Source organism: Synchiropus splendidus, chromosome 1 (genome assembly GCF_027744825.2).
Source record: "Synchiropus splendidus isolate RoL2022-P1 chromosome 1, RoL_Sspl_1.0, whole genome shotgun sequence".
NCBI lineage: Eukaryota > Metazoa > Chordata > Actinopteri > Syngnathiformes > Callionymidae > Synchiropus > Synchiropus splendidus.
This window is the reverse complement of record NC_071334.1, coordinates 49,599,491-49,619,169: the sequence shown is the minus strand read 5'-3', so window position 1 is coordinate 49,619,169 and position 19,679 is coordinate 49,599,491. Positions and strand designations below refer to the sequence as shown.

Here is a 19,679-nt window from a genome sequence, read left to right as displayed (position 1 = left end):
GGACTCACTAACGCGGGAGATGAGAAAATATTTATATTTATATATGTTCATATTTATATATGTTCCGACTCTAGAAGCGCAGCGAGATCTGCGACACATCATCAGAAAATAAAGGAAATTTAATTTGCACCTCAAAACAACAGAGGACACACGGTGCACAGAGAGACAGTAAACGCGACTGAAGTTCGATTGTAGATCTCCAGCCTTGGAGAGCAGATGTCATAGGCTGCTGCAGGCGAGCCCCCGCCGAAGGACACGAGCAAGTTTGCGCCATGAACTTCCCCCCAAACGCACTCGAAGACCATCAAACCGGACGAACTTTACTCTGCTCCACGTTAACAGACCCACCTTTGACACTCGAGGCAATATTTGACTGCGTCACTCGCTTCTGAAAGCAGAGTGGATCGATGACCGCACGCTGAATGCGCAAGCACACACACACAAACAATGGTGAGTTGCGAGTGAGTTTTCTGCTCGTCTTATTTTATTTTATTTTTTTTTATAACGCTCATCCGTCATGCAGGTCTCCATCGCTAAGGTGGCTCTAGGGGTCCTCGGATTGACTGCGGTGTGCGTCCTGATAGCTGTGCCCACCGCGATCTTCCTGAGCGGTAAGTTTTCTTCAGTCACTTTACCGGATTTATCAGTCATTTCTCAGATGGAAGTGCCTTTTATTTACGCTGTGGATGAGAGCACCAGGTCTCACATTTAGTTGTGTGTGATGACAAACTTTTGTTTTGGACTGTTGACATATTTTACCAGCGCACACTCTGCCATTGAATCTGTCAGTGAGAGGAAATAAATGGTGAGAGAAATCCCACCATTTACAGCACATGGAAGTTTTACAACTAATAGTGAGAATGTCAATTCTTCTCTGTAACCACTGTGGCTGGGGACAGGATACTTTCTGTGTTACGATACAACTGCGCTCATCTGGTCTCCACTGGTCATTCAAAACCTCATGCCTGCATCTTGCTACAAGTTGTTTTATGCTCCCAATGTGAAGTTCAGAAGTGGTGCACGTCTTAAAAGCCTAATCCAGCCAAGTCATCCTGGCCATAAGAGGATGCACTTGTGTTTCTGGCTAGGATCAGTCTGTGAACATGTCATCTTCATTGTTCTCTCTGACCCCTCATGCTCCCGAAGATAAGGATGGCAGCGTCAGCGACATCAGAACCTTCACCCTGGAAGACGTTTTCAACAGCTCCATGAAGCCTCAGTCCTTTGGCATGAGATGGATCTCAGGTGGGACAAGTGATATGAATGAATCATCGCATTTTTCAACCCTTATCTACAAAATATACAAATAGTCGTCTAATATTTGGTGAAAAAAGAGCATTATCTGGCAAAAAGATGATGAAAGATATGAATGAAAGAGGATTTTTCTCTCGGGAATCGGTGACATCACCATGAGCCATATTTAACAGTGTGAGTTGCTCAGCAGGACACTTGTTAATGATTCACATAGATTGTTCTGCGCTTGCATTTTTGTTAGATTTTATTGGTGCAATACACATGTTGCAATGGCACCAAACAAGAGGTACCATGATCTGTCAATGTAGATAGTATTTTTTTTTTTGTTTTGTAATGAGATCTGACTCCACAGTTTCATTTGAATCATATGTAGTGATGCCACGATGTTAATAAAGGCAGCAGCAGTTGCTTGGATCTGGTGGTGAAAACTGCTGATGTTTGATTATGTAAAGGAAAATGCTTTAACCAGTCAGATTTCCCATGACCTTAAGTAACAGTCCGTTTTATTGGTGAATTACACCTCCCATAACTCATTCTTTTATTCACTCAGCCTTTATGACTGTCTATTGTTTAAACATTAGTGTTGCATTACGATGGAAACTTTATTCCAAGCTCGTAACGCAGGAGCACTCTCCCACCGTTGGCCTGAAATGTGCCAACTTATTTGCCATCATGTCAACATGAGAAATGGTCATGAAGAGTGAGATTTACAGTGTGTTATCTGGTCTATTGGAGTAGAGCAGAGCAGAAAATATGAGCCAGAGTTTTGTTTGTATTAAAGCAATGCTGTGCGTCACAGTAATTTATTTTCTCCAGTTTTACACTAGTCCTCTCTCAAATGATTCGCTGGGAAACCTGTAGCACATTCCGAATTTGCCTGAGACTAGTGATGGGCTGATGAGGCTTCATGAAACACTGTGCTTATTTTCAGAGCCAATTAGATGGCGCTCTCTGCCCAAACACCTCTGGATTTAAACAATCATTTCCATGAAACCTCACATCATTTTTTTAAACCAACATCTGGTGGGCTCTGAACATAGGGACACTGTTTCATGAAGCCTCATCAGCCCGTCTCAACCTGAGACTCACAGATGTCTAGCCAAACCCGGGTTTCTTTGACTGTCATTATACACGTAGGACCTTGATCTTCTTTAGAAATAAATTCCGTATTACAAAAATAACATTTGAGGAAAAGAAAAAAAAGAAAAAATTCCAATTCCCAAAACTCATTATCCAAAACGCTACGCGAGGGCATGAGAGCCGCACGGCCAGGTCACTGAGCATTCACACTTGAGTTCATTAATGTAATTGTTGATATCTGAAATTTTCATTTATGGATTAACTGTATATAATGAGTGTTATCATGTTGGACTACGCTTGATGTGTGTAGAATAGAAAGCTGTTTGCTGTGTATCAATATGGAATCACACTGTCTCTACATGACTTAGAGTAAAGCAATTCAACACAAACAGTGTGTTACTTGTCAGTCAGCAAATGGAGTCAACAGCACCAGAGAAGTTATGTTATCTAGTGAATTGATGCCATCTTTGCCCTGCATCAGAGACATTCTTGTTCTCTGAAGAAAAACATTTTGTTATGATTTAGCTTCTTCTGTTCCCAGTTTAATACAAAACTGCTTTTAGGATTCTTCACTTCAGGCTTCTGACTGTGAGTGTTGAGAAAGAGAGTCACACTCTTGTTGTGAATTGTGTTCCAATGTTATGCAATTCCCAAAATTGCAAGTTTGCTACATCATCGGAATACAACCCCCCTCCCCAGCTTTGGGTGGAGGGCTGCTGGTCTTGGGCCCAAAACAACAGAGCAGTGACCAGATCCTGTAATAAAGTCTGTGCTCACAGAGGAGCTTGCTGGTTGTGTGTTTACAGCCGAACATGACTTGGTCCACATACTTGAGTCGAATCGTTCCTGGTTGGTAAGATTTGTTGTGGTTGTGTGTGACGTTACAGATCATCAGTACCTGAGGAAGCAGAACGGGTCGGTCTACATCATGGATGTCATCTCTGGAGCGTCGACAGAAGTCCTGAGTCAAGACATTATTGTAGGTCCAAACTTCAGAATCCACGACGTTATCATGGAACTGACTGATGTACTTCCTTCCCAACAGACTGAGAGGCAGGTGTACGACTACCAGCTGTCGGCGGACCAGAAGTACTTTGCTTTAATAAGCAACTACACAAAGGTCAGATTTCCATACCAGCAGCTTCAAATTCGGCCTGAGCCAAACTGAGAAATCGGTGTTTGTGCAGGTTTGGAGACATTCGTTCACGGCCACTTATGTCCTTTATGACCGACAATCAAAGTAAGTGGAAAGTAAGTTGGTTTGGTTCAAGCGACTGACTTAAGAGTGACTCACGCTCGGCAGGAAGTACCTCCCCCTCGCTGACGACCCTCATCAAGTCCAGTACTTCTCTTGGGCACCTACCGGGAACCAACTGGTGAGCACCGACCACTAGTTCTACACCCGTAACCTGAAGTGACAGTCCAGCTTTGAAGCCAGTGACGGATCATTTCACTTCACCTCGCGGTGCATGCACATCTGTGGGCTGACTTGTGTGGGGTTTGTTTGTGTGCAGGCCTTTGTGTGGAAGAACAATGTGTATGTAAAGAGCAGCCCGGAGTCGCCAGCGCAGCAGGTCACCTTCGACGGTCGAGAGAATCAGATCTTAAATGGAATCCCGGACTGGGTCTACGAGGGTGAGTGGCAGGACAAAACAGTATCTTGAAGTACGTCAAGTCAAGAGGGGTCAGATGAGTGATGCAACTCAGGGGAGGGGTCAGAGCAGTCTTTCTGTCGAGGCCTGATCTTTGGAGTGAAAAACAAATCTGTTTGCCGGTCCAACACTCCGACCTTCATTTTTATGTGTGATCCATCAATTTGTCAACCCAACCCTAACCATTACATCAACTCTGGGTCAACTACTCGTCTGGTTGCAAACCTAACACCCAACTATCTCCCTGCGCGCTTGCTTCACCTCCCCCTCCATGAACATTCAGCAGGGAAAATTAAAATCCGTCCATCCATTCCTCCATCCGTTGGTTTACTAATGTATTTTGCTCATGGTTAAAAACAAAGGATGGAGAGATTTGACAGCAAAAAGAGCAAAAATAGTGTGTGTACCACCACTAGTACTTTGGTTGCAACTACCATGCAATTTCAGGCGACTAGGAGGAGGAAATTCAACTCACTTTGTTTATCATGCGCAAACTGCATATTTTGGCATGTTTTAAAGGTGCAAACCTTTTTTATGCTTAATATTGTCGAAATGACTGCTGTTATTGTATGAAACTAGGAAGTACTCGTCAAATTCTTTCGTTGCCACAAAACAGGAGCAGAGCAGAGCACCGTCTCTTTTATAACGCTTTTATCGACGCTAAATTAACTTGACTTGCGGTAAAATACTGATTTTTTTCTACCTTCATCGCCCCATGACAATCCTGTTTTCTAGATGTGCGATCTGTGGTCTTTAAGCTTGGTTTATTAGCACCCTGCTCACTGCAAAAAATACTTGTTTCCTACTGGAGCTCCAGTCACAATTGTCCAGTTAAACTGAAAAAGGATTGAGGCTGTTGTTCTCCAAATGGATGTTGGGTAGATGAGGCATCATGAAACAGTATTGCAAGGTTGATGGTACAGTGTCCTAATATTCAGAGGCTACTAGATGGCGCTGTTGTTTTAGAAATGATGTGAGGTTTCATTAAATTAGTTGTTCAAGTGCCAGCGCCACCCAGTGGCCTCTGAAAATCAGGGCACTGTTTCATGAAACCTCATCTACACATGACTGCTTGATGGAGTTATGTTGTCCAGGGCATTTGCCCCTGGTAGGGTTTCCCAAGGCAAACCGGGTTCTAGAGGAGGTGTCAGACTAACTGTGGCCCAGAAACGCCTAAAGCAAAGTAATAACAGAACCTTGAGTAGTCCAGCGAGAGGACCTCTGGAGCCCTGTCTGGGTCCTGGGGCCAGTACCTGGTGTGGGACGGGCTCAGCCCAAGAAGGCAACATGGGTTCGTCCTCTCCTGGGCCCAACACCCGTAGGGATTCAGTGTGGAGGGAATCAGGCGACAGTCTGACTTGTGGCCTTAGATGAGTTACTTTATTATTATGAGTTATTAGTAACGTTTATCCATCAAGCTACCCATTCATCAACCCACCCTTCCATCCAATTGAAAGTCAGATTTGCAGATTGTTGTTCAACACCAATGACTAAAGTGTATCGCCCTCATTCTTCTAGAGGAGATGTTCTCTTCCAGTCAGGGGTTCTGGTGGTCACCTGGAGGTAAATATGTGGCGTATGCTCAATTCAACGACACTGAAGTCCCCAACATTGAGTATTCGTGGTACGGAGAGGACCAGTACCCCACCACTGTCTCCATCCCATACCCCAAGGTACCTCTATTTTCTAAACTTGACACCTGCCCCTTCACTTCTCAAACACTTGGTGTGGTATCCCCTGCAGGCTGGTGCCACAAATCCTGTGGCAAAGCTGTTTGTTGTGAACGCTGAGAACACAACGGAAGTGACCGAGGTTCTTGTCCCGGAGAAATTTAGAGATGTGTAAGAGCTCCTCAACCGTCCAGCCCAGAGACGTTTCAGAACATAAAGCTCTCCCTGTGTGTTGCCAGTGATCACTATTTGGCCACTGTTACTTGGGCTGCTGATGACCGCCTGGCTGTTCAGTGGCTGAAGAGGCTTCAAAACCATCTCATCCTGCAGATCTACTCCCGAACTGATTCTGGTTGGAACCCCGCCGAGGTACAAAGGAACGGTGCAGAACTTTTCAGTTCGATGAGCATAAATATATAGAGCTAGTGCTGAATCAACAGAAGAATGTATAAATAAAAAGCTTCTTGGAAATTACTTTGGGGATATAATTCTGGATGAGCTGTGGAAACAGATATTCCTGGAATTTTAGAAAATGTTTTGCAAGTAAATTGAAGAAATTTGCTTTCTTATTCTTCCCAGAAACAGGAGATCTCAAGCTCCACTGGTTGGATTGGACGGGTAGGTAACTCACATTTGGCATCAAAGTGTGACAATCTCATAAAAATGGCCAAGAAAAATTAGGAACATTTTGAAAATACAATTTATTTGGAAATTGTATTTATAAATATCTTGGTCAACATTGAGTCAGCAGTGTGAATGTAATACAAAATGAGGAAAATAAATGTCAGATGTTGTCACTGTATTGCTTTATATAAAATATATTATTACAAGATTATTTTTTTTTTATTAAACACAAAAGACAAGCAAAGTTCACAGAAATGACATGTAATATACATGTAATAGACATGTAATATAAAACTACCTTACAAAAATAAACCCCTTCCATAACAGACCACTGAGCAATGTATCATTTCAACATGCTCGGTATCCGTTTCATTCTAGCGTCATTATTCCCGGAAAATCAAATAAAAACCAATAAACCGACTTTAATAGTAACAGCAATATTGTCCCAGAAATGTTACATTTCGAAATGCTCACTTGCTTCAAGTTATATGACTTAACTGCCTCTTTTTAAATGGCACTTAAGCCTAACTCTCCTTTGATTCCGATGGTCATAATCACTGCGGTTATCGGCCGATAACTAATCTCCATGTCATAAATGTGTCTCCCCTGATGTTTTTATGCGACTGCCATTGGTGTCTTTACCAGTTCTCACCCCCGGAGCCGGTTTTTGCCCCCCACAACACCAGCTACTACTACCTGCTCATGAGCGACAGCGAGGGCTTCTTCCACATCCATCGCGTGGTGGAGGTGAATGGCTGACCAAGTATTTAGCAAACACTTCTTTACAGCGTGCTCACCTCTTTGATGATATGGCACATGGCAGGGCGCCGCCACGCCGATCACGTCTGGGAAATGGGAAGTGATTGCCATCCAGAGTGTGACGGAAGATAGTGTGTGAGTTTGTGCTGAAGCTGAAGCACGTTGCTGCGCAGCAGTGACTAACAAGTGGATTTCATGATTTCACAGGTACTTTTCCAGTAATGAAGCAGGAGGAAAGCCAGGAGGACGTAACGTTTACAAGTCAGCTTTGTTTAAACCCTGTTCTGCTTGAAATTCTGACGGATGACTAAGTGGCTCCATCTTCTCAGGTGGACCAAGCAGGGCGTCACATGCCTGACTTGTGGATCAGGTGGGGAAGACTGTCAGTATAATTCGGCTTATTTCAGCCACAGCGCCTCCTTCTACCGCATGAGCTGCAGCGGTCAGTTGTTGTTTCTTTCCTCCCTCCTCACGCTCTCTTCACCAGCAGTCTAACTCTTCTGTTTATGACACAAAGGCCCTGGTGTTCCTTTCCACACGCTGGTGAATAACAGCAATGGAGAAGGTGAGGAGACGCTTGGGAACCTCCAGTTACACTGTACTGTCTGAAGTCTAACCACCTTCGCGGCCTCTCCAGTGATGCAGCATGTGGAGAACAACTCTGAGTTTAAACTGGCCGTCACTGATGTCCACATGCCCACCATGCGCCGTGGCACCATTAAAGTAGCTGGATATGGTGAGTGAAATTTGAAAGAGTCCAAGATTCGTCACCTACTGGAGACACTGTCATTGCTTCAGCTCCAGATCACTTTTTTGGAAGCGTAGTACATTGTTTTTAAGATTCAACCCTAAGTTCATAAAGTACATAAACCCTGAAAACATGGCTATACTGTGCTAGGTTGGTGATGGGGTATCGTGAAACATCCACTAGATGGCGCTCTCTGCTCGAAAATCTTTGGATTTGAACAACCATTTCAATGAAACCTCACATCATTTTTAAACCAACCGCACCATCTGGTAGCCTCTGAAAATAAGGACACTGTTTCATGAAGCCTCATTAGCCCATCTCTACTTGAAAAAGTACTGCAGCATTGATGAAACTGTGCCCTAATTTTAAATGGCCACTAGATGGCACTCTTGGTTTCTAAATTATGTGAGGTTTCATTGAGTTCTTCGAGTCAAAACACTTTACAGCGAACAGGCTTCTGAAAAGCTGGACACTGCTTCATGAAACCTCATTTACCTGCTATCGTTAGATGTGAGGTTTCATTGAATTAGCTGTTCAAGTCCAAACATTTTACAGCATACAGCGGCATCTGGTGGCCTCTGAAAATCAGAACACAGTTTCATGAAACCTCCTCTGCCATCACTAATGCTCAGTGCAGACCGGCACTGATGATCGTGGACGGACAGTCAGAGAGACAGTATGATGGCCATTGTTGTGCTCCACTGATGATTTTTTTTTCTGACAGACCTTTGGTACCAGATGTTTCTACCTCCTGGATTTTCTGAGTCAAAGAAGTACCCGCTCCTGATAGACGTGTAAGAGTGCTGAGTAATTCTATAGGTGAGCTACACCATGAGTTCCACTGAGCCGAGGCGTGTCCCTCTGCTCAGGTATGCCGGGCCCTGCAGCCAGAAGGTGGACTTCCAGTACCGGGTGAGCTGGTCCACGTACCTGGCCAGCACGGAGAAAGTCATCGTGGCCAGCTTTGACGGCAGAGGGAGCGGTTACCAGGGCAACGAGATAATGCATAAAATCTACAAACGTCTGGGAACTTATGAGGTGGAAGATCAGATAACGGCTGCCAAGTAAGGAACGCAGTTTGGGCCAGTCAGTGGAGCTCAAACAACATCCTTGAAACTGGATTTTTCTTATCTCTCTGCTCGTTGAAACACTTTCAGCATCAATGATTGACAGCTACGTCATACAGCCCTGTCATTATCATCTATTTTTATATTTCAGGGAGTTTATCAAGATGGGATTTATCGACTCAGACAGGGTGGCGATCTGGGGATGGGTGAGTCCAGCTACCTACACGTGCTGTTTGTTATGTGAGACGATCATTACACTTCTGATCTTATCTCTCAGTCTTATGGCGGCTATGTGACGTCCATGGCGCTCGGCTCTGCGAGCAAAGTCTATAAATGTGGAATGGCGGTCGCTCCGGTCTCCAAATGGGACTATTATGGTATGTAAAATCACACGTTGAAACCACAGTGAAAGAAGGGTCTCCCAGCTGAAGCCAGCGAGCTGCGTTGATTTCAGATTCCATCTACACGGAGCGATACATGACGGAGCCCAAAGACAACCCGGGATTCTACGCTGTACGTTTTTACCTATTCAGTTGTCAGCCAGTCTTGTCGATGAACTTGAATCTTGACTATATTGACAGAACACAACGGTCACTGCCCTGGCGAAGAACTTTCACTCGGTGCAGTATCTTCTAGTTCACGGAACGGCTGACGGTGAGTTCACAGAGGAGCAAGAGATTGAAGGGTCGATGAGGTTTCATGAAACAGTGTCCTGATTCTCAGAGGCCACCAGGTGGCACTGTCTGCTGTAAAATATTGGACTAGTTCAATGAAACCTCACATCATTTCTAAACCGTCAAATCACCGACCTTTGACTGCAAATCAAGTCTGTCTTTAGAAAAAGGTTTTACTTCACATCAGAAAGTGTCAGGTGCCACGTGCGGCCCGTTCCAAGCAGGAAGTCAAGAGTGAGATTGTAGGACTGATCTCTCGACTACTAACTAAAAGAAGAGCCACTCACACATTGTCAACTACCTGTAGTTTCAATGAATCATTTAAAGTATTTTTTGAAGTTATAGTTTATAAAATATATATTTATATTTGGTAAAATATATAATTGTTAAACATGTAAAAAGTAAGTAATATATAATAAAATAGCCCAATGTGAAAGCATAATCACACTTTTTTTCTAGGTCATTCACCTGTTATTCTTTTCTTCACATGTGAAGTATTTTTCTTATTCATTCCATATATCTTTTGGTCTGGCAAGAGCCCACTAGGTGGCACTCTCTGCTCTCAAATCTTTGGATTTCAACAACCATTTCAATGAAACTTCCCATCATTTTAGACCAAGAGCGCCATCTGGTGGGCTCTTGAAATGAGGACACTCTTTCATGAAGCCTCATGAGCTCATCTCTACCTTAAGGTCATTGATTCTAACATATTTGTGAACTATATGTCAAAAAAGACTGTTGCACTATGTGGTACCACAACTGTAGCTATTTTCAATTAGATCTTTCTTCGTCCCCTTTTTAAAATCTAATTGGGTTTAAAGACTGTTTTTACTTAACATAACATTCAGATAAAAGAAAAAAAGAAAACATATAAACATCCTGAATTTCCTAACTGCCATGTCAGCAGAATCCTGCTTTGGGCTGCCAGAAGAACTCAGAAGAGTCTGGTGATTTGATCTTGCTGAATCAGCAACCATTCTGTTTGTAATCATTTCATTTAATAAGGCGCTCTGCTGTGGTACAACAGCAAAATAAGCATGTAGCAGACTTCACCACTGCACACCGTCAAACACAGACCACGGCGTTGTGGAGTTTGAAATAAACAGAAGGGGTCTTCCATAAGGTCAAATGAATTTCCCTTCAAACATTATTAATCATGTTTCATGAATAACTGATGTTTTAATAAGAATAGATGACTAAATAATTCATATTTATATTTCATATTCCGTTCCAACTGTTCCATTCAATTTCCACGCCGTGTTTCTTGCAGATAACGTGCATTTCCAGCAGGCGGCTGAGATCTCTGAGGCTCTGGTGGAAGAGCAGGTGGATTTCGAAGCCATGGTGCGTTACCTTCAAGCAGCATTTCATCACTGTCTCTGAGTTAAGATTCAGAGGATGAGTCCAAATGTACTTGCTCATTTCCCGCAGTGGTACACGGACAAGGACCATGGACTCACCGGACGCGCCTATCAGCACGTCTACACCCACATGACTCACTTCCTGCAGAGATGCTTCGCCTGAAGTCCAATCAATTACGGAAAATTTTACTGCCTGACGTGACTGGTGGTTGTAAATAGAAACTTAACCAGTAACTGTCGGTTTATGGCCCGAAGCGAGTGGCATCTTTGAAGGCCGTGTCATTAAAGGGAGCTGCGATTTGCTTTTCAACGGCGTGACGTTCCTCTTCGTTCAGGTCTTTCATTTCAAGCAATGTTGTGAAGCGGATCATGTTGTTTGTTACTTTGCAGGGATGTTGAATGTTTCTATTACGCAGAATGACTTATGTTTGAATTAAATTATCGGAAATATTGTGTTGTGTTGTGGCTTTTTTTTTTAAATGACCACCTGTAAAACAGCAATGAAGCCTGCAGGGACATGCACACCTCAACCGGGATCCGCTCAAAAACAGTGGCAGCAAAAAGAACCAGCACAAGTCAGAAGTCCAGTCAAGAACTGGGGCGGACAGATCACAGCAAGAAAGAGCTGAAACTGTCGTTGGTCTGGTGGAGCTCATCCCATCTACCTGGGGCAAGAAGTGGACAGAACACCAACCCTATCTATCACCAAGAGTCTTGAATACACTGCATTATTATTATTATTATTATTATTATTATTATTATTAGTAGTAGTAGTAGTAGTAAAGAAGAGGAAGATCTCATTGCACCATGACATAATACACTTAAAATGTTACACATTTTTTTCATTTTTAATAAACCTTATATATATATATATATATATATATATATATATATATATATATATATATATATATATATATATATACACAGTATTACACATCATGGAAGATCCTATTAAGCGGTAAATATCTTGCCTACAGAACTCTGGGTCAGACATGTAAATATGATTTTTTTTTTTTTTGAAGGCACTATTGCATGATATCTGCGGCAATACATTTAATTTATTTTGGGGGACAAAAAATAAGTGATAAATCAACTATCAATTGTAGAAAAAGAAATTAAACTTCTGAAAAATGATGGCTCAAATATAGAATTCCACTTTTAATCTGATGTTTTCAGTAAAGTACAGTCAATCAGTCATTCATACAGTACATCATCGCCTTCTGCAAACTCTGAACGGATCCCTCATAATCTATTGCCTTGGACGTCGACGTCTCCTCACCCCGAGCTGACTAAAGTCTTTAATAAAGGTAAATCTGGTGTTTCGACCTTCAAGACTTAGCAGACAAAACACATGTAACAACCAACGACAATAACAAAAAGCCACAGCCATTCACGTCAGTTTAGAAAGGTGAGGTCCCCTGCTATTTTCAGCGCTATAGAATATTCCGATATTCATGAACACAGCACTCAAGCCGTGAGAGCAATAAATGAAGTGAAGTGAAATGAAGTGAAGTGAATGAGTTTGGCGACTGCCACGTGTAAAAGAATCATTCACTTCAGGCTGTGTAGCTCAAGTAGCTTGATCTACGGTGGGCTGAAGTGGACAAAAAGTCTCACTAAAGAGGGATTTCTCAGATACATATTTACTATTATATCTCACTTAAAACATGGAAGAAGCCTTTGCCGCAGATGCTTTTATAGTAGCCCAATCTTGGATAACATCCATTGTAATCATGGACTGCCCAAAACAAAGTGACCCCCTTTGCCACATAGAGCACTAGTACTGCAAATACTTAATAAAAGACTCCACCAAGTCTCACATTCATACCTTAATTTTTAAAAATATACTTTGATAGGGACAATAGGTGGCAGATGCTTTCCTGAACTGCTTTTTATGATGTGAATTTGCAAAGAAAAAAACTGTTGGTGCGTCTGCTCGATGAAGAGAGACGAATCCTACAAAAATATTCCTGGACTCAGTTGAGATTTCCAGCGATATTTTATAACCGGCTCCTTCTCCAACACCAGCATTTCCTGTAAAGTTGCTAGTAGTGAATGTAACTTTTGTACTTTCCATCAAAAGCTGGCAGGATATGACATTTTTCTCTGAGTCGAGATGATTCACCAGTGAGCAAACTGCATGTTTCTTGTGACGCATGGGAGCGTAAAGCTCTTGTTTAAAAAAAAAAAGAAAAAGAAAAAACAGTAAATCGGGAGAAGATGTTGCCGGTCTTTAACTCAGAGGTCCGTGTGAATCCATAAATACTGAGTCACCTCTTGCTGCGCGCCCTATCAAACACACGCACGCGCGCCCGCACGCACGCGCGAACACACCAACCTTCTCCCTGATGGCACAGTAGCACATTAAAGTATCGTCCCGAGACGGTGTTTGTCAGGATGAGGTGCATTTGTTTGATCTTGACACCTAAGTACCGGCTGGCCTCACGCATGAATGACATCTTTCCTCCCTGGACCAGCGCTCACCTTGTTGATTTCGTGGATGTGACAGGAGCTTAGTCTAATGGATTGAGAGTAACAGGTGAACGAGCGATGAAACTGTGCAGACTCCTCTCCTCCTCCTCCTGCGGGGTATAAGAGCACGGGGCCAGACCCAGAGGTGAGATCTGGGCACCAGGAACAAGCACAGGAACTAACCCCCAGGAGAAACCAAGACACGGTGAGTTGTAACAATGACACCACTTATCTCCCGCGTCGCTGTGTTTAATGCGCAATCTTTATGAGAGGCAGGTTATTACGATGAGAAGCATCCTGTCCCTGGCTGCCATCCTTCTGGTTCTCACCCTCATCCAGAGAAGCTTGCAAGCTCCTCTGTTAGAGGCTGGTGACAGTGAAGGGTAAGCAAAGGAGCTGGACAGACACAGACTATTATTATTAAGGATGTTCTTGTCTTCAGTTTTGAGTCACAAGACACGTTAGGGGACGAGTCACGGGAGTCGTCCAACATGAAGAGACACTCAGAGGGGACCTTCTCCAACGACTACAGCAAATATCTGGAGGACCGGAAGGCGCAGGACTTTGTTCAGTGGCTGATGAACAACAAGCGAAGCGGGTCAGTCTCAGTGAGATTCTGTTGTTAAGGTGTGATGCTGAGAATGTTTTTTAAGGTTCGACAACGATGTTTAAGCATGTACTTTTAATATTGAAATTTGTATTTTCTGACTTGAGTTAGAGGAATTGGATTCCATGCTTTAAATGTTGTGATAAAACAACATAATTTGAGAGACAGCGGCTTCACCCTGTTTGCAAAATATACAGTTCACTTTTTTCACAAAAAAAAATGTCGGCATTATTTCCATGATGCTATGGAAGTCTGAGGGTAGATGTGTGAAACAAGAGGCTGGATTTATGACATGTTGTAGCACGAGGAAGCAGGAGGTTATGACACCAGTGAGTCATTGATAAAATAAAGTCACGAGGGCCGTATATATGTGTGTGTGCCGGACGTTTTAGTTTCAGCTAGGAGGCATGAAGACGATCAAATGAGTGAACCTTTGGACCTGAAGATGAGGTCATCAGGATGAGCAGGACGGAAATTGGGAAGATAATCTGGTTCCTCTAAATGTGTCCAGCAGGGTGATTTCATTTCAGGCTCTGAACACTGTGCACTCCTTGTGTTTTCAGAGGCACGAAGCGCCACGCGGATGGAACGTTCACAAGCGACGTAAGCTCCTTCCTGAAGGACCAGGCCATGAAAGACTTTGTAGCCAGACTCAAGTCTGGCCAAGTCAGAAGAAAGTAGGCTGACCTGCGTTGCCTCTCCCTCGCACCCCGTGTCTGCTTTCCCCCTTGATGACAGATACAGAAGCAGCCAATCACCTGCTTTCCATCTCTCCGCCTTTCTTTGCCTTCTTCTCATGTTCACTGTGCTTGTGAGAAAATAAATCAGCTGAACTTTTACCCTGAGTTGATCGATATCTTCCTTTGCAGCCAGATGATTGAGTGATGATCGATGAACTGAAATCGGCAAGAAAATCACAGATTCTGACTTTTCCCCCAGAGTTGAAAGTGGGAGGTGTCGGGGGGTTTACGCTGTGTGCATGTTTACGTACTCAGATCACAGAGCAGCAGGCAAGGCACGCTGCTGAGCAGGAGGCACGTGGATGGGAGCTTCACCAGCGATGTTAGCAAAGTCCTGGACACCATGGCTGCAAAGGAGTACTTACTCTGGGTCATGACCTCCAAACCTGTCGAAGAGAGGTGAGTCGGGTGACCTCAGGGGCCTCTCCCGTCCGGGAAAGACTCACTCACTTGGAATTTCGTCTCTCCCTGCAGGAAGAAGAGATAAGCCGATCAGCTGCCGGACAAACGGACAGGAAGCCACCTTCCACAGGAAGCCATGTCACTGGAAGCCATATTGCTATTTGTGCTGTAGTATTTGTTATTGTAATATTTGACTTTTTTTACTGGTGAAATTTGATGCAAATACACAAAAACAACATTTATTTCACGCAGAAGAAACTGAATTCAGTGCATATTTTTCTATAAGTTATTTATTTTAGAGTAGAAAAGGTGGACTCCACGGTTGAATTCTAACTGCGATTGTAAAGCCGGTTGAACTTGTTACATCTGAATTCAACACACTGCTCTGCAAAATAAAGCGTTTCATTGTGTGTTTGGATTTCTGTTCAAGTTAGACGCTAACTAGTTGTTAAACTACAGCGGCCAAAGCTAAAAAAAAAGCACAAGTCGAGCAGAAAGTAGCGACGGAGCAGTCGGCTGGGGCTGACCTTGTCATTTTACTGCTGGAAACAGACAACTCCTAAAGAAACCTCTCACTGGAGAGCGATTTTTAGAACTTCTCCCCTCAAAGCTGGGATGCGAACTAAAAAACAGTAGACACAATTTAATACTTTTGTGTGCAATTTTTTGGGGGGAGTCATTCCCACCTCTCAGCTCAGACTCCATTACTCTGTAGCCCACACAAGTACAACAGTGGGATTCAAACCTACAACCAATAATGCACATTCATACTTATGACACATTTTACACACTATCCCAGCTCTGCATATTATGAAATGGGCAAGAGAACTTTACGATAAGCATCATTCTGAATGAACTTAAAAGAAAAACAGGCCTCATCGTAGACCACGTGCGATGTGTGGATGACACTCATTGACACTCCATCACACTCACACTCCATCAACTCTCACCTAACTCCATCACAAGTCATCAAAACTTGTATCCATGAGATATTAATGGGTAAAAAAAAACAAACAACTTTATTTAACACAAAACAATGTCTGACACTCCCTGATATAATGCAATTCTTTACCTATTACCACTCACACGGACAGTGCCATCTGGTGGCCTCTAAAAATAGGATCCACTCATCACTACTTTTCATGTAAATTGTTTCAAAAGCTGTTAGACATTTGACTGACACTAGTTTTTTTTTTCATAATATGTTTAAAAAATAATGTGATGTGTTTTTCTGCAATTATTATTATTTCTCCAAATTTTATGTAAATAAAAAAAAAATCCCCATTATAGCTATCAAAATTGGCCCAGAAGAGAGTCTAAAAAAATCACCGAGGTGTCACAGAGTCTATGGAGTCACATCATGACACAAAACAGTGAGGAGAATTGGTTTCATATGTTTATTTACGCTCTCACTCACCCAGCCGCTCGTGAAACAGATCACAGTTAAACAACAGATCAGAACAGACAGCATTCTGTACAGGTGACTTAAATTATCCAACAGAAAGTGTACAGCTAGCTCTACCAAATTTAAGGCAAAATTTCCACACACAGACTCGGTCAAAATATGTGTTATTGATATAATTTTGACCCATGATTAACTTCTCTACTCAACTAAGAACCATTTCATCGACGAAAGGAAAAGAACATACAACAACAAGAAAGAAAAAACTTCATGTTAGTAATATATTAGTAACATTATACATGAATAAAATATACTATGTTTCATACATTGTTAAGACTCTTAACTGCTTATTATATGTCGCCTTTCCCAGAAAAAAAAGGTATTATTGCATCTCTAGAAGTAATCATGATCCTGCGGTGAGAGGTGGTTTGAAGAACAAGTAGCTTCCGAAGCGAAGAGACCACGCGTCTGCGGGTGAGAAACAAGGACGAGGATGGAGGTGGTAACACACAGCTCTTCTGTACAGCCACTTTCAAGTTCAGCTATTGAAAAACAAGTTAAAAATAAAGCCCAAGCAACAGATGCAAACTGTGCGGCCATGCTACCGTTAAAGTGACGAAAGCTGCCCTGCAAAATATGGTTGAAGGCATAGTTTTCTCTTATGAAGCTCCACGGCGTCGTGGTTTCTGTGATTTCAACTGTAGCTGGCTTTTCTTCACAATTAGCGCACAAAAACCCGAGCGATGCAAAACGGTTCCTAAAGCTGGGGAAGGGACGCCATCATCAAAACGTGGTCTCACACACTGACATTTAGATATAGATATAAAATGTAATCATCCAACTTATTTAGTAGTGAAACACTTTTGGCAAGTCTTTATTTGTAGTATCTGAGGTCCACAAGCCGACGGACTGGCGACACTACGGTCGCACAGGCAGGATTCTTCAACTAGCCATTGCTTTTTTTTTTTTGGAAATATGTAAAAAAGATACAAAATACAATTAAAGTAGGTTTAAAAATTGTCTAAAATGATCATATTATTGGCCCACTGACCTAGAGATGTTAAATAATTCTGTAGTTGCTGGTATCACCAAACATGGATATACATTAAAATAAAAAAAAAGAAGACGAGATGTGCGTTGGTTTTTTGTGTTAATAATGCTTCTAACACAACTGTCGGTTGTACACAAACTGCACACAGACATACATGACAAAAACACAGTGTAACACAGTACGAAGGTGGTTGAGTGTGGCACGGTATAGTGTGTGTGTGTGTGTGTTTTTTTTTGTCTTTTTTAAAATATTATTTCTGACAGCATAGTGCCACCGCCTCAGTGCGTGTCATCACAAACTCGTCTCTCTGTCCAGGCTCTTGTTGTGTCTTCGCCGCTTGTGGCGCTTTTCACCTCCAGTGGAACAACTACATGAAAAAAAAAACCAAAGCAAAACAAGTTATGAACAAAATTTAAATAAATTAATGAATTAAAACACAAATCAATTAAATAAATCAAAGTGCACTTAAAGGGTTATTTTGGTATTTTTTGATGAGACATGAGAGTTTGCCGACTGCAATCTGACTTGTTGATCAAGGGGAGGAATTGCCTTTTTTCCTTGCAGCCAGCTCGGATCAATACGGGAAAGTAAAGGCGGTTTAAGATCGAGCTGGCATTTAAAGCAGCCACAGTGTATGAGAGGGCGGAGAAGTTTGGGGGAGGTCAGACTCAGACGGTTTGTGACAAGTGGAGATAGGGGACATGCTGGACAAAGAATGTTGAAGAAGAAGAAGAAAAAGGTAAGAGGAGGAAAGGAAGAACAATGACAAGGAGGAAGTGGAAGAGAAGAAAAGGAAGAAGAAGATGGAGGAGGAGCAGGAAAGGAAGAAACAGGAGGAGGGAGTGCGACAAGGTCAAGGGGGAGGATGATGAGGAGGAGGGGAAGATGAATGACACGGAGGAAGTGGAAAAGGATGAAGGAGGAGCAGGAAAGGAAGAAGAAGGAGGAGGCAGTGCGAGAAGGTCAAGGGGGAGGAAGATGAGGAGGAGAGGAAGATGAATGACAAGGAGGAAGTGGAAGAGGACGAAGATGGTGGAGGAGGAGCAGGAAAGGAAGAAGAAGGAGGATCACAAGGGGGAAGGAGAAGGTAGAGGAGGCAGAGGAGGAGGATGTGGAAGAAAGAGCAAAGGAAGAGGAAAGGAAGAAGGAGGAGGAGGGGAAAAGAAGCAAGAGGAGGCAGTGGAGGATGAAGAGGAGGGCAAGGAGGAAGAGGAGACAGAGGATGTGGAGGAAAGAAAGAAAAAAGGAAGGAGGAAAGGAAGAACAAAAAGGAGGGAGGAACAGATGAAAAAGGAGAAGGAGGAGAAGGGAAGAGCAGACAGGAAGGAAGAGTAGGACGATGTGGAGGAATGAGGAAGGAAGGAGGAGGAGTGGGAGCAAAGGGAGGAGGAGGAAGAGAAGGAGGAGAAAGAAAGGAAGAGGGAGGAGGGAAGAGGAAGAAGAGGAGGATGTGGAGGAAAGGAGGAAGAGGGAGGAGGAGGAGAAGGAGGAAAGGAAGAAGGAGGCGAGGAAGAGGTGGATGTGGAGGAGGAAGAAGAAGAAGGAGCAGGAGGAGGAAAAGAAGGAGCAGCGGGAAAGAGCAGGACGAAGGAAGGAGGAGGAGGAAGAGGCATAGCAGGTGAAGGATGAAATAAAGACAGAGAAGAACAAATCTATCAGAAAATGAACGCTGAAGTTGAAGGGGCTTCATTTTTTTTCACACAGTAAAATGTTAGATAAACATGGCTGGCAGCATGGGTTCGATTCAAAATAGCAAAATAACTCTTTGGTTGATTTCTAGAGACAAGACAGGAACAAGAAAACAGCATGCAGGCTGATAATCACACCAACGTCATGCTGTGTTTCGCGGGACACCAACACTGTCATGTTCGGAGCATGCACGGACCACCACCAGGAGCAGGAGCCACTTACCTTTGGGGTACCAGCTGCTGAGAGGTTAGGTGGGGGAGCTTGGGAGTGGAATGGATGGAGAAAAGCAGGGTCTGTGTTAGTCTACTCTGTGGGAAATCTGCCAACAGCAGATGAACCCTTTCATCTCAAAACACTAGCTTCTCAGTTTCCTGGAAAAATGTTAGAATTCCACGATTTCAAACAGGCTGACCCTTTGAAATGG

The 19,679-nt window shown here is 43.1% G+C and overlaps 3 protein-coding genes across 9 annotated transcripts in view; 2 read left to right on the top strand and 1 right to left on the bottom strand.

The window, feature by feature from the left end:
- Positions 1 to 218: 218 nt before the first annotated feature.
- On the top strand, positions 219 to 11,327 carry LOC128764999 (dipeptidyl peptidase 4-like). The gene is made up of 26 exons (XM_053875362.1): positions 219 to 450; positions 524 to 611; positions 1,147 to 1,245; positions 3,222 to 3,313; positions 3,380 to 3,454; positions 3,522 to 3,574; positions 3,638 to 3,710; positions 3,849 to 3,969; positions 5,505 to 5,659; positions 5,730 to 5,827; positions 5,896 to 6,025; positions 6,236 to 6,274; positions 6,926 to 7,027; positions 7,104 to 7,174; positions 7,247 to 7,300; positions 7,369 to 7,481; positions 7,557 to 7,604; positions 7,677 to 7,775; positions 8,512 to 8,581; positions 8,657 to 8,851; positions 9,006 to 9,060; positions 9,132 to 9,231; positions 9,309 to 9,367; positions 9,436 to 9,508; positions 10,799 to 10,872; positions 10,960 to 11,327. The coding sequence occupies exons 1-26, from the start codon at positions 448 to 450 to the stop codon at positions 11,050 to 11,052; spliced, it is 2,232 nt and encodes a 743-aa protein (XP_053731337.1). The 5' UTR covers positions 219 to 447; the 3' UTR covers positions 11,053 to 11,327.
- Positions 11,328 to 13,529: 2,202 nt separating this feature from the next.
- LOC128752778 (glucagon-1-like) lies at positions 13,530 to 14,795 on the top strand. The gene is made up of 4 exons (XM_053854395.1): positions 13,530 to 13,569; positions 13,641 to 13,747; positions 13,807 to 13,962; positions 14,535 to 14,795. Exons 2-4 carry the CDS (start codon positions 13,650 to 13,652, stop codon positions 14,650 to 14,652), a joined length of 372 nt encoding a protein of 123 aa, XP_053710370.1. The 5' UTR covers positions 13,530 to 13,569; positions 13,641 to 13,649; the 3' UTR covers positions 14,653 to 14,795.
- Positions 14,796 to 16,496: 1,701 nt separating this feature from the next.
- LOC128752776 (sodium-driven chloride bicarbonate exchanger-like) overlaps positions 16,497 to 19,679 on the bottom strand; it is a 35,652-nt gene continuing 32,469 nt past the window's right edge. For 6 of the 7 annotated variants that reach the window (XM_053854386.1, XM_053854387.1, XM_053854388.1 and 3 more), the window contains one exon: positions 16,497 to 17,933. In XM_053854386.1, coding sequence (XP_053710361.1) covers positions 17,858 to 17,933 — 76 coding nt within the window. In that variant the 3' untranslated portion in view covers positions 16,497 to 17,857. Of the gene's footprint in view, positions 17,934 to 19,477; positions 19,516 to 19,679 lie in introns of all 7 variants that reach the window. The other variant, XM_053854390.1, reaches the window with a different exon arrangement.